This window comes from Parasteatoda tepidariorum, chromosome 9 (assembly GCF_043381705.1).
Source record: "Parasteatoda tepidariorum isolate YZ-2023 chromosome 9, CAS_Ptep_4.0, whole genome shotgun sequence".
In the NCBI taxonomy this organism is placed as follows: domain Eukaryota; kingdom Metazoa; phylum Arthropoda; class Arachnida; order Araneae; family Theridiidae; genus Parasteatoda; species Parasteatoda tepidariorum.
The window spans coordinates 86,914,211-86,931,944 of NC_092212.1; the positions used below are offsets into that span (position 1 = coordinate 86,914,211).

General features: G+C 29.4%; 1 protein-coding gene across 3 annotated transcripts; it reads right to left on the minus strand.

Moving 5' to 3' along the window:
* Positions 1-1,249: 1,249 nt before the first annotated feature.
* On the minus strand, positions 1,250-17,489 carry LOC107449586 (RNA polymerase III subunit F). Of its 3 annotated transcripts, none has more exons than XM_016065160.3 (9): positions 17,338-17,489; positions 17,134-17,251; positions 16,119-16,183; positions 13,241-13,308; positions 11,455-11,567; positions 8,093-8,233; positions 5,691-5,795; positions 4,972-5,139; positions 1,250-2,628 (listed from the first exon to the last, which is right to left on the minus strand). In XM_016065160.3, the coding sequence occupies exons 1-9, from the start codon at positions 17,352-17,354 to the stop codon at positions 2,551-2,553; spliced, it is 873 nt and encodes a 290-aa protein (XP_015920646.2). In that variant the 5' UTR covers positions 17,355-17,489; the 3' UTR covers positions 1,250-2,550. The 3 variants fall into 3 exon arrangements, with proteins under 3 accessions (XP_015920646.2, XP_071041825.1, XP_015920645.2); XM_071185724.1 differs by having other exon boundaries at positions 5,691-5,792; positions 8,090-8,233; XM_016065159.3 differs by having other exon boundaries at positions 8,090-8,233.
* Between the last annotated feature and the right edge of the window lie 245 nt (positions 17,490-17,734).

Here is a 17,734-nt window from a genome sequence, read left to right on the forward strand (position 1 = left end):
CTATTTTAGAATACTTGTGTCATTGTTGATTATGTCATTACTTGATCATTTCGCAAGAATTAAAAAAATAATGTTTTCATGAAAAGGCATTTTATTTTAATATAAAGTATTTACTGCAAGATTTTAATGCAAAAAACAAATGGAAAAGCAATATTAATTGACGAAAATTAGTCTACTGATCTTTTCTTAAGACTGATTTCAGTCCCCTTTCTCCAGGACTGAAGATTGGCACCCTTGTAGGCGAGTTAGGACTTTTTATTTATTTCAAAGTTTGTAGACCCGTCATTCAATTTATATCTAATCAAAAACTTTTAATCAATAACTTTTAATCAATAATCATTTATTTAATATCCTTTCGGTTATTTTTAAGAAAATATTTAAAGTAAAATGCCAGTAAGAACAACAACAAGAAAATGCATTTAAAAAAAAAAACAGGTGTTTATTTTCTAATAACAATAAATAGAATAAATTAAGAGCAGGATATGCATTTATAAAGAAATTGCATCACTTTTCACCATTGAATTTTACAAGTTTAAATTTTCCTTTCGTCAAACTTTTCAATTAAAATTTTCATGTTAACTATTCTTAATGTTTAGAACACTATTCAACTTTATTTTCATCAACTGCATACACCAAAAACAAATTCAGAACCAGACAAGAACCAGTTCAACTGTCTGACATGAAATCTAATTTTAAAAGTATTTTGGAAAACACTAAAAAAAATTTAACATTTTAAAATATTTATTAATATGTTAACAATGGGTCATGAACTTAATTTATGAAGTTGGAGTTTTGCTAAAAGAAGGGCAATCATTTGCTGTTTCAGAGGGGGTAAAAAAAATTGGAAACCTCTGCGTTATTGGAAGCCATAGGATATTTTTTAGCTCTTTTCCTTTCTAGAATGGTTTAAAGCGTGAAAAATCTCCAGAACAGAATCAATGTGAATGTTACACTAACCGGCCAAAAGTATCCGGACACGCGGTTGTTAAAGTGGTGGGAGCATAAAGGTGTGGGCGTGCTTCTTGTGGTTTGGCCTGTGTCCATCAGTTCCTGTGGTTGGAAACATGAACTCTGAGATGTACATGTAGACAATGATGCACTCTATGGCAATATTTCGGGCCCATTTTTCTTCCAGCATTCACACATCGAGGCCTGCACAGGCGTGGTTTGACGAAATGGGTGTTCAAAAGGACTTCTCACATATCCAATCCCACAGAGCACCTTTGGGATGAATTAAAGAGAGCAGATCACGTAACCATCCTCACTGCAAGCACAGCTGTGATGGAATTCATAAACTGGTGGTAAAGTCTTCCCATAAGGCTGTCATCGATGGAAAAGGGAAACCAACATCCTATTACTATGCGCCTCTAAGTCTATACCACTGGGTGACCCCATACTTTTGGACAGATAGTGTATGAAGTGGCACCTTCATCTTAGAAATCAAGTAACCTAATTGATCCCCTTTTTCCCTAATACAAGGAAAACTTGGATGGTACATTTTGGCTTCCTTTGTTGAATACTTTTCCCTTCAACTGTGTACAGGGCATAATTAAAATGACCATCAGTCATAGGGCAACAAAATATAACAAATGGCGATTTAAGTATGAAAATCACCACTTTTTTCGTTGAAAAAGCAGCACTCCAAGCGTGTTTTATTATTATTTCTTTGTAAAAATATGGAATCATTATGGATATTTTATAATGTTCGAAAAATTACTTTTTCACGATATTTAATGTTAACTATGTTATGAGAAATGCTATACATTAATAATTAACATTTAAAAAATGTTTGATAATTTAAAAATGGCCACATACGTTAAAAAATGACAACTGCTAAAAAAAGCTATACCTGGCCAGTGATAAAATTTCATTAATTTCGTTACCACCTTGCAACTCTTTTGATGGACAATTAATGTTCCTTACTGGCCCCCTGAAGACCTTGATGATATTGCATGCTGCAACACACACATAAAATCTATTTGATCTGCAACACACACATAAAATCAAATCGATCTGCAACGCACATACATTAAATCGATTTGATCTGCAACACACACAGATAAAATCGATTTGATCTGCAACACACAGACACAAAATCAATTAGATCTGAAACATAGACTGGCACATTCAATACAGCTAAGTTGTTCTGAAACATTGTGACAACACCACACTGGACTGCCAGCTAATATAAATTTCTGTTCCTTTCATCAGTGATGTTAAAAAGACAAGCCGATATCTGCTCTTCTACTAAGTTGCGGTATAAAGAAAACATTATTCAGTTTCATTGCAGCGTTAAGTAAATAATTTTTGCAATATCTTGTGAGTCATAGAGGGTAAGTCTCTACAATTTTATGACCAGCGGTAGGATCATCTTTCTGCACCACTTTACTTTCCAGACAACCAGGTATCCAGAGCGCTTTAAACGGCCACTCGAGATAAGTTCTCCACTATGACAGTTCACTCCACTGAGTCCCAGTTGCCAAGGTTAAAACCTTGTATAAAGTGTTCACTGAGAGAGAAGATAACTCAAAAGTCATTAAAAGTAGGTATTTAAAAGTCTAACCACTCTTTCATGTAGGGGCAGGTGGAGGGTGAAATAATTGTTCCCTCCTGGCAGTCTTCAGACACCTGAAAAATAAACACAATCGTGTCATTTTTGTAACAAGAATTTAATTTTGTGCACTTGTCGAAACTAACATGCTTCGAGGAACAAAATGACTTTAGTCATTACTTTTTTTGCACAAGGTTGCCACTCCAATCTGGAAAAAAAATTCTCTGTGTTTACCTTAGTATATATTATACACAATAAATAAAGAGGAAAAACACAATCACTGCACTCTTGTGAGAGCTGCATTGGGCTAACTATACCAGTTATTACTTCTGAAAAAAGGAATAACTGAACATATATAAAACAAATAATGCTATAGTACATGAATTAGTTTAATATGGCTGAAATATCATTCTTAAATAACTCAACGATTGCACTTTCGAGTGGTTACCATTTTTTAAAAGATGAAAATAAGAAACGAAATTCCCCGCATTTTCCAGGTTTTTCCTATTCTCCCTGTCGAGTAGCAACCTTGAATTAACACATTTTCTTTATTATTTCATGGTTCATTTAATTTATTATTTGCTGTTTTTTTGTTATCTTTATTTATTGTTTGTTAGGTTAGATTTTGATAAAGGTTAGATTAATTGGAACAAAAAAAAAGTAATTTCATTGAAATTAAGTGAGGATGAAAGGTTTAAAACTAGTTTTAAGAGACAGCAAATTGCTTTCAATTGCAGCAATTTTTCCTTTTTATCTAAGTGTGCCAATCAGCTACAGGGACCATGAAGCAAAGATTCGTCATCATGTAGAAACATGTCTGGCTTACACAGGTCATAGGCAACCAATAATACATACAGAAATACCAAATAGGGCCATACTGCCATCATTAAAGATAACAATACGAATCAATTATGAAAATGTCTCGGTCATTATTATCAAATGTAATCATGTCCGAGTCTTATACGTAATGTTAATTATTAAATAAACCAGCGTTAAAAATTTTATTAAGGTAACAGAAATATTGACCTATCTAAAAATAAACTAAGTTGGTTTCATTAATTTTGCACTAATCGGTTGTTGTTCTTGTTCTCCAGTGGAGCCATCTATTGCCAAGAATTCGACTTCTGCCACACCCATACCAAGGGCCTGTTTAGAAGATATTTGGGTTCGCTAACGGAACCTTCACAAAATATCTTTTCATAAAAACGGACATTTCACAAAATAATTTATCTTTAATCGGACCCTTCACAAATTTGTTTACCTTGATTATTGTTTTGTTAATCGAATAAACCCTTCCCGGGGGGGGGGGACAAAAANGGCAGTTCAAGACAAACAAAGTTTGCCTAAGTTTAAATTCCGAATGCAGTATTCTAAGAAAATATTTTTACTTTTACATACATCGCGTCATACATCGCGTGTGCGGGTTCTTATTACTATTAAATCATAATTTTTTTGTTGTAAATAAATGATTGATCAATTTATATTCACTCATAAAATTAACTAATATAGAATACTATGTAAATAAAAATCAATTTCCGGCAATTTTTTTAAATAAAATATTACAAATTTAAGAATTGTTTAAGTTTGCTTAATGCGTAACACATTAAAAGTGATACATTACTAAGTTGTGTTATTTAAAATATGTCAATTGAAATTATTAAAAATGTGAGTGATTTTGTTTCCATTATTCGTCCGAAATGAATATTCTGTGTTGAGCAGTATAGGCTAAATACCAAATATTTGTATGTTGCATCTCTAATTTAGTAGCAGCAATTGTTGAGCAGAATCTTGTATCTATTTACAATTTAAAAACTTTTTGAAAGGGTTTTTAGCAATTTTTGCAATAACAGGACCCTATTTGCACAAATTCACAAAAGCAGGACCCTGGTTGAAAGAATGTGACTTAACGCTTATTTTATATTCACAAATTATGAATAGTTTTTTCTCAATTTTACAAAAACAGGACCTTTCTCAAAATGTCTGGGCAGACCCACGCATACATCATACACGTTTAAAGAGCGGATGCTATTCATACATACATCCACAGATTGCAATCTTGATCTGAACCAGAAAAAGATCAATCCAATTTAGTACCCATAGTGATGAAAAGGAAAATGGAAGACTTTGTGACCCGACAGACTTAGGGTGCACCTGTCACCATTTACTACAGGTGGAGTTTTTGAAAGGCTGGATATAGGACTTATATACTTATCGGATAAAGGAACAAATGTTTGCGTTGGCGATAGATCGGAAATACATGGTCTCTATGACCGATCGGTTATAGGATTTATATAGTAATCAGCTATAGGACTTATATACTTATCGGTTATGGGGACAAAAGCTTGTGTTGGCAATAGATCGGTATAACTTGCAAGTGTATTAGTTCCAAGCATATAGAATGTAAAGAAAGGATTACTTACAGGACATACTCCGCAGGGTACCCTCATTAGACCACAACTTGTGACTAAAGGTTTGACGTCTCTGTACACATATCTGTCACTACTGGAAGGAGAAAGACACTTTTCAACCTTACCATCGTAAATCAAAGTATCCAAAATGGTCTCAATGTCCTGCATGCTTAAGACAACCTGAAAATACATTTACAAGGTCATTTTGATAAATGAGATACACATTTATTAATAACAGGATTGCCACTCAAATCTGTAAAATAAATTCCCTGTGTTTTTCCTGTACATATTATACACAATATATTAAGAGGAAACACAACAATTACTGTGCTATTGAGTGACCTATATTGGGCTAACTATACTAGTTTTAATTGCTGGGGGGAAAAAAGTACAGCTGAACTTACTTAAATAATGCTACAGCAAATAAAATAGTTTAGTACAGCTGAAATATCATCCTTAAACACCCCATAGATTACGCTTTGAGTAGTCACCATTTTTTTTATAGGACAAAAATAAAAAAACAAATTTCCCTGGATTTTCCCTGCTATTTCAGGTGATTTTAAAAATCCCTGTATTTTCCAGGTTTTCCCTGCGGAGTTGCAACTCTGCATTAGGAATGATTAAATAGGAATATTTAAATACAATATAAATTTACAAGTAAATTTATTTTAAAAAAAGGAAATTAAAAGGTTAGGCCATCTAAAATGGCATGACAATATGTATTCACTTACTTTGCTCACTTTCAGACTGTTTATGTGATCGCAAATCTCTTCAGATGTTTTAAATGAAGATTTACGTTGAGATATGGGATCCAAGCTTTTATCAGTCATAGCCTTCTGAAAATTTATACAGAACAAATTCACTGTTAAATCACTTTTTATAATTTGCAAGTGTTTTACTATGAAATAACTATAAATTTACATTAATTTTCTTCTGTTTACTACTGACAATAAATTTAATTCAATATTTTTTTAAAAATATTTATTATTATTATTTGAATGCCAACCTCCTTTTTTAAAATGTAAGAGTTTCGCAACTAAATTGCTGAAGAAATAATTTAAATTGCTGAAGATTTTACATATTCTCAATTTGCATTCCTTATTCAAATAATTAGTAGAACAGTCAATGAGGCAAAATCTTTTCAGGCTTTCTGTGACATTCCCTCTAATACTAATATCTCTTTGCAACACACTTTTAAAAATAACAAATATACATGCCACTAATACAACAGAGGCATCAACTTAAAAAAAAAAAAACTTGTTGGTTAAAATAATATANATACTTTTAAAAATAACAAACATACATGCCACTAATTTAAAATACAACAGAGGCATCAACTTAAAAAAAAAAAAAACTTGTTGGTTAAAATAAAATAATATAAAATTCTTATTTGAACATTTAATATTTTTTTATTTTAATATTACGGCCAATATTCTTGCATGGATGTTTTCATTTCGAGATTCAGTTGATGTGATAAATAATATCGAATTAAAAATATAGGATATCAAAAACAATGTGGAAATCAATAGTAATAACTACATTAAAAAATAGAATAGAAACTTCTGCAAAAGAGAAAACCAGAAATTTTTTACTTCCAAAGGGAAAAGTCTCTTTGCAAGAACTCGGTAACGCTTTGTGACAGTGTCGTGTTGCCACGGGGAGAACATTACTGAAATAAATTATTTTAACATTATCAGGTCAAAAAAATCTGAAATAGAAGAAAATTATAATTTTTTTTTACTGTGTGATACTTAACATCCTATATTTTGTATTAATTAATGAACTACAACATGGATTAGGAAATTTTATATGGTATCGTCCAAGCAAGAAAGGAAGGCTTATCCTCACATGTGTGGAAACTTAAGTAGTTCTAAAAAGGTACAAAATTTTCATATACATTTTCAAAGTGTAAAAGATTTGAGCCTCAGAGAAGAAAGACAGTGTGGAATAGATGCAGAGCAGCTTTTGCAATTTACATAAAAATTTGATGCTAGGTTTTTAATATATTTTGAATTATTAACTAAAATTCAAAATTTTCAATAGAAAATGGTTTCAATTCATTTTTACTAACAGTTTTTAAAATCAAGATTCTTGAGTTGTATGAAATATCTAATTGCTTTTAGTGGAGAGGTACAAGAAAAAATAATTTATCTTTTAAAAACCACAATGAAACTCAATGTTTATGTCAGTTAGTAATGTAAAGATTTCTTAGTTTATTCGGAAAAATATGAATTTGTCTTAAAAATTATTAAAACAAAAACTGTATAGGTTTAATTAGATTATTTAAAAAGTATTATATTTTGAGGTCTAAAGTTTGGCACACATTTTCCTCTGTAAATCTGGAGAGAAAAATTCCCTGCACATATTATACACAATATATTAAGAGGAATACAATAATTACTGTGCTCTAGTGTCAGCTATATTGGGCTAACTATATTTATTAGTTTTAATTGTGGAAAAGAGAGAAAAAAGCAAGAAAAAAATTAGCCTGGAAAAAAAACTTCTTGAGAAGGCCAAAGCCCATCCTAGGCTGTTGAGCCATTGATGATGATGAAATGATTTTAAATATCTTGACATTTGAAGTATGCATTTTGCATACCTGCCAACATTAGAGAAATAAAATGACGGAGATTTCACTCGCAACACTTTTTTTACGAGTAAAGTTTTAATACATCATGCATAATAATGCAAGTCAAAAGGAGAAATTAAAAAACAAAAATAATATAAGCACTTACATTTAGTGAAGCAAAAAATATGTATAAAAATCTTAATCTAAAGAAGATTTTTTTAAACCCTTTTTTATAATTACTTATACTATAAACATTCAAAATACTGCAGTACTGGCAAAAGCACTATCTGTAGAGGATTAAGAGAAGTATTTTTGACACCCACAGACATTTCGTTGTTAATTTTTTTTAAAAACTTTTTCCACAAATACGGAGAAATTTGAGAATATACAGGTAAACAGGAGATAGTCTTAAAATACAGGAGTCTTCATTAAAAAACAGGAGACTTGGCAGGTATGATTTTGGAATTTTAATGATACAATTTCTGTGTTGAAAACTAGGTAATAATTGTTTTGGTTAGTAGAAGTCTTAATTAGTATTTGATAGCAATATGAAATATTCACTGCCTGAGACAAGTAGCGATAGCATTGCTGGTTTAGAACTTCCACAAATTCCGATTCAAATTCTTGATCACTATACCAGGTCCCTCCAGTAACAGATCGATCTGGCTCAATATTGTAGAGCATATACACTTTCTTCTTAGAAGCCTATTAAAACAAACATTTCACAATCAACAATTTGTTTCATTTCTATGAATTAATGTCCCTAAATAAAATTCAAAAAATAAGGTGAATCAAAATGTATGGATGGCTGACCACTTAGAGCTAAGAACAGATGGCGCAAGACTACCGGGTTACTACTTCTGATTGATTTAAAAAGTCAGAAATACGAAGAATACTTTAAGATATGCCTGATTGATTATTCAGTATGCGGATCCAGATCTCCCAACAAAAAATAAGCACTTTCTAAGTACTTTTTAAGCACCCAAAAATATTTTCAAGCACTATATACATTAACAAAATACAAAATAATTTTCAAAGACTTTAAGTGATCATGACAAAATATAACTAGTTTCTGACAAAGAACTCTTTTCTTGATTACATTAGCCATCATAAAAAGATCAAGAGATTTTTTGGTTTGATGTCAAAGGGTAGAAATGAAGCCTGAAATTGAGAATGTCTTGCAAAATGCAGCAGAGCTGTACATGAGAGTGCAAGAATCTCACCGAACCCAGTTCAGTATATACACATGTGAACTCGTAAGTAGTTCATCAAACATGTAAAATTAATGGCGCTTTCATATGCTACGGACCGATGGTATGCTGAAATAGATTGTGGTTGAATGAATTGCGAAAACGTTGAATAGAACAATGTGAAAAGTACACTTTTGTACATATGTGGCGAAAATCGACATGGTAATGAAAAAAAATCTCATTTTTGAAATAGGAAAATTAAGAACTTTTTAAAAACACCAAATGAAAAAAGCACCTTTAAGGGGTTTCAAAAAACGAAAATAAAAAAAAGCACCTTTTAAAAACGCTATACACCACGTTATTACTGAGCTTGGAAAGCCATTAAATATTATTACACTCGTAGTGTTCTCAATATCATGTGTTCTTTCAATATCAATGAAACAAATAACAAATGAATTTGGAAGTCCCGGCAAGCTTTCTATGATATTACCCAAAAAATAACAAACGGTGATATTTTACGTAATTATAGCCAAATAATGGATGACACTCAAAACATGGCAAACCTTACACTTAATTTATATTGTAATATAAATTTTGTTTTACCCTCACTACCAGTTAGAATTTATAAATTACAGAAAACTCATATGAGTTGTAAAATTAGGTGTGAATTTAAACACAAATCACGTCAATTAAACTTCCTAGAATATTAAGCCTGTTCACGCATCGCCTCGTAAGCAACTTGCAGGGAAGCAGAGGGATACACCAGAAGTTTTCTAAATTTCTTCCGGTTTTAGAAAGTTTGTTATTGATTATATTCAGTCAACCATCCATGTAACTATACAGGGGGTCCTTTAAATGTTGCTGGGGGAAGTAAGACACATCAAAAGGATTAAGAATCACCAAGGAAACCATATCCGTAAATGTTATCGTATGACGCTAGGGGCGTTTTCCTATTAAGGACTGTCACTTTGAGTGGCATCGAACATGAGGTACTTTTATTTATCAATTATTGTCATTGTTTTCTATTAATTATTTTCAAAAACTGCTTTCAAATAGTTATTATCACCCATTTTATCGTAATTTAATGATTTGGTGACTAACTGAACAAGCTCCCCTATTTATTAAATTACGATAAGACAGCAATATATCAAAACTATTTTAATAGAACTTCCGACAATAAAGATAACTGGTCGATACGAATTCCGCACTTGTTTCCACATGAATTTCTCATTTTGTAAGTATTGTTCAAAACTATTATGAACTTTAAGTACAAAGCTTTAATCTAATTTGTGCGCCATATCCATATAGTTATATAATTTGTTGATATAATCACACAACGAATTATGGGATTTCAATTATTATTAAAATAACTTTTAAAATTAAACACTAAAAAAAATTTTAAAAAATTCATTGTTGGATATTTTTTATGTAATAAGATCAAGATTTCAACATTTAAATTTTTGGATACACACTTTAACAGTTAAAAACAGTTTTGGATCATTAGTACTAAGTTTTTTTTCTTCAAAAAGCAGTTTAGGGCTTAAATCTGGAGAAAAATAATTAAACTTCAAAATAAAGAGGCTTAAATGTACAGTGTACTGATTAATGCAGACGATATTTAAGTTACAAAATCAGACACGAAAACGTATTTTCTCTGAATAAACACACCTTTTTTCGACGGATTCCGATTTTCTGACTCCCAAAGTATAAGGGGTAGCCATGATCTGGAAAATATGGTCCCCATAGTATGCTCATGAGAAACAGTTTAAAGTTTGGACCCCTTAATATTAATTTTATTTTTTTTGCATTCTGCCTTATCTCGAGAATTTTCAAAGCAAATAGAATTTTTTCACACAATTATAAAATTAGTTCATCTAAAGATAATTCAATATTTATTAAATATTTATTATTATTTTATCTAATAATAGTCGAAAAGATTTTGAATTGTAAGGTATATAATTTTTTACATCATTTTTAAGAATGTAATTTTATATGGCAAAATACAAAATTTGAACGAAATCGGTCGAGTAGTACCTGAGACATCGAAAAGTTAAAAATTCATAGAAAGTGAAAAATAATCTTAAGTTAAAAATTCAATTTCGCAGCAACTGTTGAGCGATTTCGCTCAAACTTTGTAAAATTAAATCCTTTAAAATGATGTAAAAATTTTTATACAACACAATTCAAATTTTTTTTGCCAATTATTAAATAAAACAATAAAAAACAAGAAATAATTACTAAAAGTGATATTTTGCATGGAATTATGTTTGGATAACTGAACTTCATAACAGTATGAAATTTTTTTTAATCGCTTAAAAAGTTCTCGCAATAAGAGGAAATACTCAAGAAATAAAATTAACATTAAGGGGTCCAAACTTTGGACTGCTCTTCTGACCAAACTATTAGGACTATGTTTCCCAGATTGGGGCCAATGGATCAGAAATCCTCATTCTTCCAAAAAAGAGGTATGTTTAGAATACATTAGATCAAGCTCAGAGCAGTTTGTTTTTTATTTTGCGCACTGTACATACTCAAAACAAATTTAAAAGTTAGAGCATGATTAAATAAGTAACCATGTTATTGTTGTAAGCCACCTTAAAAATTCAATGTTTTTATCGTTTAATGCTATTATTAAAAGCACTTAATACAAATCAAACTACATAAACAAATCAGAGATGAAAGTATAGTTAACATGAACCATGATGGAAAAAATATATATTTAATTGTATTACTTACTGTTACAGAAGTCACAGATTTTATTAACTTTTTACTTTCTAAACTTTTCACAATTTTGTTAACTTGTGTTTGAGGCAGGTTACTGGCTAGCCTTAAATCTCTTATCCATATGCCTAGATAAAAAAAATCTTAGTTAATGAAACAAAATATTGTAGAAGAATATGGAATCTATTATTTACTAATAACTTGAAGCTCAAAATAAGATTTATTTACTCGCCTGTGAATCAATATCAATCTTAATGGAATTATGAGCTGTAAGCAAAATAAAGAACTTCGAATAAACTTTGATCTAATGGTTGGTACTATGGTGCATTCTTAATAAACTCATCTAAAATAGGTAAATCAACTGGAGAAAATAATAATTACAAAAACTTCCCTTATTTTCATTTTTTTCCTGCCTAATTTTGATTTATGATGTCCAAAGTAAAAGAGGTAGCCTTAATTTTGTATATATGGTCACAATATTTTCATCAAAAGACTGATTAAAGTTTTGGGACAGTTAATATAAAGTCTCGGCGGAAGACGTAGTCACCAAGCAATAATGAAAAAAGAGCCTTTCACTCAATTTTGGAAAAGGAATTCAAATTTTCTTAAAATATCCCTGAATTGTCTTGTTGGTGTAGTCATAATGCAGTATAAAAATGCTTTTTATATGTACTATTACAATATTTATATCGGAGAATTATAAAATCTCAATGTTGATTTGGTAAACATGTGAATGAACATCTTACATTAGTTTCCTAGAAAATCTTTTAATAACTATTTTAAATATATATTAAAGAACAAAATCAGATGAATAAATAAGTTATCAAGCCTGCTATTATAAAAAAATACAAGTCTTACATCAGTTTCTCAGAAAATCTTTTAAGAACTATTTTAATTATACATTAAAGAACAAAATATGTAAAAATGTTTCCCTGTTGTTAAGAGAAAATTTATTAAGATCTCGGTAATTATTTTGAAAATTAAACTTTTGGTCTTGTTTACAAATAGTCCCATTTTCACAAAAAATCTGCCAAGATTTGGATGAAAAACTTAAATTTATATAAAACATCAAGACTTGTATCAGCAAATTCAAATTATATTAAGAGCACATTCGACACCCACACTCCATTGACACAAAATTAATTTTTCTACTATACACTTTTCTTTCTATCTTCACAAAAACAAATTTAGAGAAACTTAACCATAAATAAAATTATTCTAAAAATATATGAATGAAAAAAAATACCTATAAATATATTTTTAAATATACTTTGAAAAAAGGAGAGGAAGTGAATGATTTAAAGAACGTTAAATCTGAGTTTAGTTCGGCACAGCCCCCTAACCTGGCACCTATTCCTTCCCCAGCCCTGTTAATACAGTTTGACATCATAAAACATTTCAAATAAATGATTAACTGATAATGATTGCACAAATTAGAATCTGAAACTTAGTTATATTTACCAAAGAAACCATAGTGTTGTTCCGAGCTAGTTAACGTAGACGTATGCGTGCACGCTGAGTGTGGATCCACACACAGAAATTCTTAAATCGGTTACATACATTTTTGGGTTGTTTGACAATGATAAGAGTTAAAATTTAACATAATTGGGTTTTTTTTTATTGAATTGATTCATGCTATGGATAGTTTTTCTGAGTTTTGTGATATACTTCCCTTATATATTTGTTTTTACTGGCTGAATTTTTAAAAGCGTCGTCGAACAGCAGATCCAATTTTTTGGGTTTACAACTACTTATGTCCAACTAAATAATAAGTAAAATAAAATACTGCAAAAAAATTTACCTTTATTACCCGCTCTTTCTGTTAATTGGTAAATAACTTTTTCTTCAATATCTGCACTTCTACAAGATCTGAAACATTTTTAGAGCAAATAATAACAATTATGCATAAAATTTTTTAAGTAGAATTATATTTATTTTGCACTAAGATTCCTTCTCTTAACAACTCATTTGTTCATATGAAACAAGGTTAATATAATATAAATGTCAGGATCATGATTTTCTTTCACTTATTTTATTTTGAGTGTTTGAAACTGGCTGACTTTAAGATATCTCACTCTGTTTTTAGAAAAAGGTGAGAAATTCTTCTCAATTTTTTCTTCTATGATTAAAACAGCCACTGATGTAAATATTCCCATCGATGTAATCTTTATCCAATAGAGTAGGGTCCCAATTATCCGAGTGAATGTGGAGCATGACTTACTCGGGTAACCAAAAAACTCGATTGAAGAGTATAAAAAAGGAAAGAAAAAGAGTAGGTATAAATGTATTATACTTAACAAATACAAAATTTATACGAGTACACCACATACAATTCACATTATAATTAAAAATATTACTTTAAAACACTTAAGGAGCATACTTCACGAGAATTAAGAAGTTTTTACTTAAAAAAGGACTCTAACATTTTTTTGGTTTACATTACTTTGGCAATTTCTGCAGCAGTGTTTCGCCATTTTTTTTGGAATAACAGGAAGGTTGGTGTCACCTCTTCCTGTTATTCTATACATTCAATAGCACTTTCGATAACTATAAGAATAAGAATGTGCCAAAAATCGGTGTAGATGCCTGAAAAATTTGCACTGAAATTCTTTGACAGAGTTGCCACAGATATCTGTAAATAAATATTCCCTGTGCCTTCCCTGTACACATTATACACAATATATTGAGAGGAAACACACAACCACTGTGCTCTTGTAAACCATATTATGATAAAGATGCCAGTTTTAGTTGCAGGAAAAACTTGGAGAAATAAGAAACAGCTCCACATAAAACAAATAATGTTATAATAAATTAAATATAATATAGCTGAACTATCATTTTTAAATATCCCACAGATTTCGCTTTGAGAGGCCTGCATTTTTTAAAAGACAAAAATAAGAAATAAAATTCTCTGTTTTTTCCAGTTTGTAAGGAAAAAGTCAAAATTCCCTGCATTCATTTTTTTTTTTTTTTTTTTTTGGCTGATTAATAAATTTCCTGTATTTTTCAGGTTTTCCCTGTGGAATAGCAACTCTGTTTTAGCAATGGCAAAAAAAAAAAGAAAAGTAAAAAAAAATACTTTTTACTGAGACTAATATAAAATGTGACAAATATCAAATTTATTTTAATAACAGTAAATATGTGCATATTTTTTTATAAAATTCACGGATGCATTTAAAATTTAAATTGCATGCCAATCGAATAATTAATATATTTTAATAATTTATGTCATCAAATAATCTAATTACGATTATATTTGCATATTGAGGTTGTTTAGAGATTTAAAATATACAGACTTTAAATTAAAAGTTTATTTAAAACAAATAGATAGAAATATGAACAAAAAAGAAAATATTATTTTAGTCTCATACTTTAAAATATCAATGCCTAAAGAAAAGGAAAGATTCTGTTGCCAGTAATAAATATCCAGCTCAAAGTCAGACCAGATAACTAGTCATCCACAGAAAATGCAAGATCTATTGCAGGGGGATGGGGGGCAACCCGCGGCTCTTTGAAGGATTATTTGTGGCTCTCGATAAATGTTCACGAGTTCCCTTTTTGTGCTATTATATTTTTAAAAATTATTATTGTTCCGTATGTGCTTCAAAATGTCGTTTAAATTACTGACAACAAATATGAAAGACTAAGTGCAACGTTGTATGTAACAAATTTCATTTCTGTCAATGTTAAGAATGATATGACTCATCGAAAACTGTGAAATAGATTTCAAAATAGATTTCAAGACTTGAAATACTTTAAATTTGATCTTGATTTTCCTTCTGAATTCATTTGAAATTAACATAATTCAAGGTGAATTTTCCATTTCCAATATATTTATGACCCAAAAAGCATCTGAAAAATTAGAATTAATAGAGATGCAAGAAGATTAAGCTCTACAATTAAAATATAAGTCGACGCCGATTACTGAATTTTGGAAATTTGAACCAGAATCAAAGTATTCTGAATTAAAAAAGTCTGCTTGTCAAATTATTTCAATGTTCGGAACAACGTACTTATGTAAATCCTTTTATTCCACTTTAAAATTCGTGAAATCCAAACACCGATCAGTATTAACTAGCCAGCATCTCAAAGAATTACTGAGAAGTGCTGTCACCAATTATTCACCAAATTTTAAAGAATTATCAAGAGAAGTAAAATACAAGTGTTTAATTTTTAATATTTAAATTCATTATACATATTTTGTACTTTTATATATATGTTTTCAATAAATACAATTTCTGTAAAAAAAAAAAATTAATACCTTTTTTGCATACCTTTTAAATATACCTATTTAATTGCTGAAATTACCTATTCAATTTTGAAAAATGGTTCGACTAGCAAGCAGATTGCTAACCCTGATCTATTGCATCCCTTAAACAAACTATGAATAAAAAATTGAAGAGAGAGAAAAGATTTGAATAAAATAAAGGGATAAAACAGGTAAAATACTTTTTTTTAAAAATCTTTTATTTAAAAAATTATGCAAAAATTGATTTCAAAATTAAAAAACATATGAATTGAGTGAATTTTAAGTGGGATATTCTATTCAAATCATCATATTTCAATACAATCGAGTGGGCTATGAATAACTTAATAGGTATACCTATAGTTAATCAATGAATAATTTAACAAAGAATTTTTCTAAATTTTTTTAAGCTTATAGATTATGTTGTACTCACTTAGCAACACTTTCTTTCATTTTATAGACCAACTGCTTCCCTTTATGAAAAATCTGTATTTTGTCCTAAATAATAATAAAGATTTAGAATGTTAAAATAAGATGTTTTGGATGCAATAGCATATTGTAATTTTATGCAATGGCATTTACCATATGAAAAATATTTTTTTTTAAGAATAAAATAAATGAATTATTTTCATTGAAATGAAAATGAATAAGAGCTGTAATAAATGTAAAGAATAATTATATGGGAAGCTTACTTTCTTATTATTGATTTCAGTTGTTTTGTTTTGAATATCTGATCGGGAAATATGAAAAATATTTTTTTTTAAGAATAAAATAAATGAATTATTTTTATTGAAATTAAAATGAATAAGAGCTGTAATAAATGTAAAGAATAATTATAAGGGAAGCTTACTTTCTTATTATTGATTTCAGTTGTTTTGTTTTGAATATCTGATCGGAAATACTAACGTGATTCTTTTAACTTATCTTTTTCATAATTTTAAATGTCTTTTTTAATTTTATTTTGCAATTTATTGTTTTATAACAATTTAATTCTCATTGTTTCCTTAATATAATTTCTTCTTTTCAATATTTTTAAATCGTTTAATTTCATAGAAAAGCCAACACATTACATAATTACATAGAAAAGCCAACACATTACACTGAATAAAAAAATCTTTACTGAATAAAAAAAACACATAACCATTGATCTAGAATGTGCTTTGTTTTTTGGAACGAAAAGATAAGAGTTAGACAGCATATAAGACTAATTTTATTTTGTTGACAAGTAATTTTTGTCTTTGACAAATTTTTAAGCCATAATTTCTTCCACACTCAATAGCAAGAATTTAAATGTTAGTTTAAGCGTAGGAAATAATAGAAAATTTAATCCAGATTAGACAATTATAGCCTGATTATCAGCGCAAGTAAGAACACTAAAATCTTCCCAGGTACAAAAGGTTCAATAAGAAAAGTAGACAGTTCGAAACATTTAAACAAAATTTACTTACAGCAGCAGTTAGGTTATTCAAAACTTCTACCAATTGCGCCACACCTATAGACGACAGTTCCGTCTGCAACATTTTATTTGTAACACCATCCGGATTTTTTAATAAAAGATCTATAATACTGCAAAAATTAAAATATGTAAGGTGAGTATTTGAAACAATTTCTGACTAATAAATACAGAATAATGCTTAAAAAGATTACTTTACTTTTTTTCCAAATCCATTTTTTTGTTATGCACTATTAATTAATAAATTTCAAATAAAAAACATCGAAAAAAATCCTAAAAATAATTAGTAAAAATTTCACTGCTTAACTTGTTCAAATGTTTATTTATTAGATTTTACGATTTTCAGAAGGCTTGGACTGTTTGTTTCTACTCGACAAAAAGCTAAATTTCTATAGTCCTGAATTTTATGGAAAAGAGGAATCTCGGAAAAAGATGTCATTAATACTTTATCTTTTTCAGCATTAAAATGGTTACCTTTCATAAAAAGTTGACTAAAGATAAAGTATTATTCATTCTTTTCTTGCGTTCCTATTTTCTATGAAATTCAGCGATATCGCTTTCAGTACTAATTGCTCGCTTCCGTTTTAATGCATTTT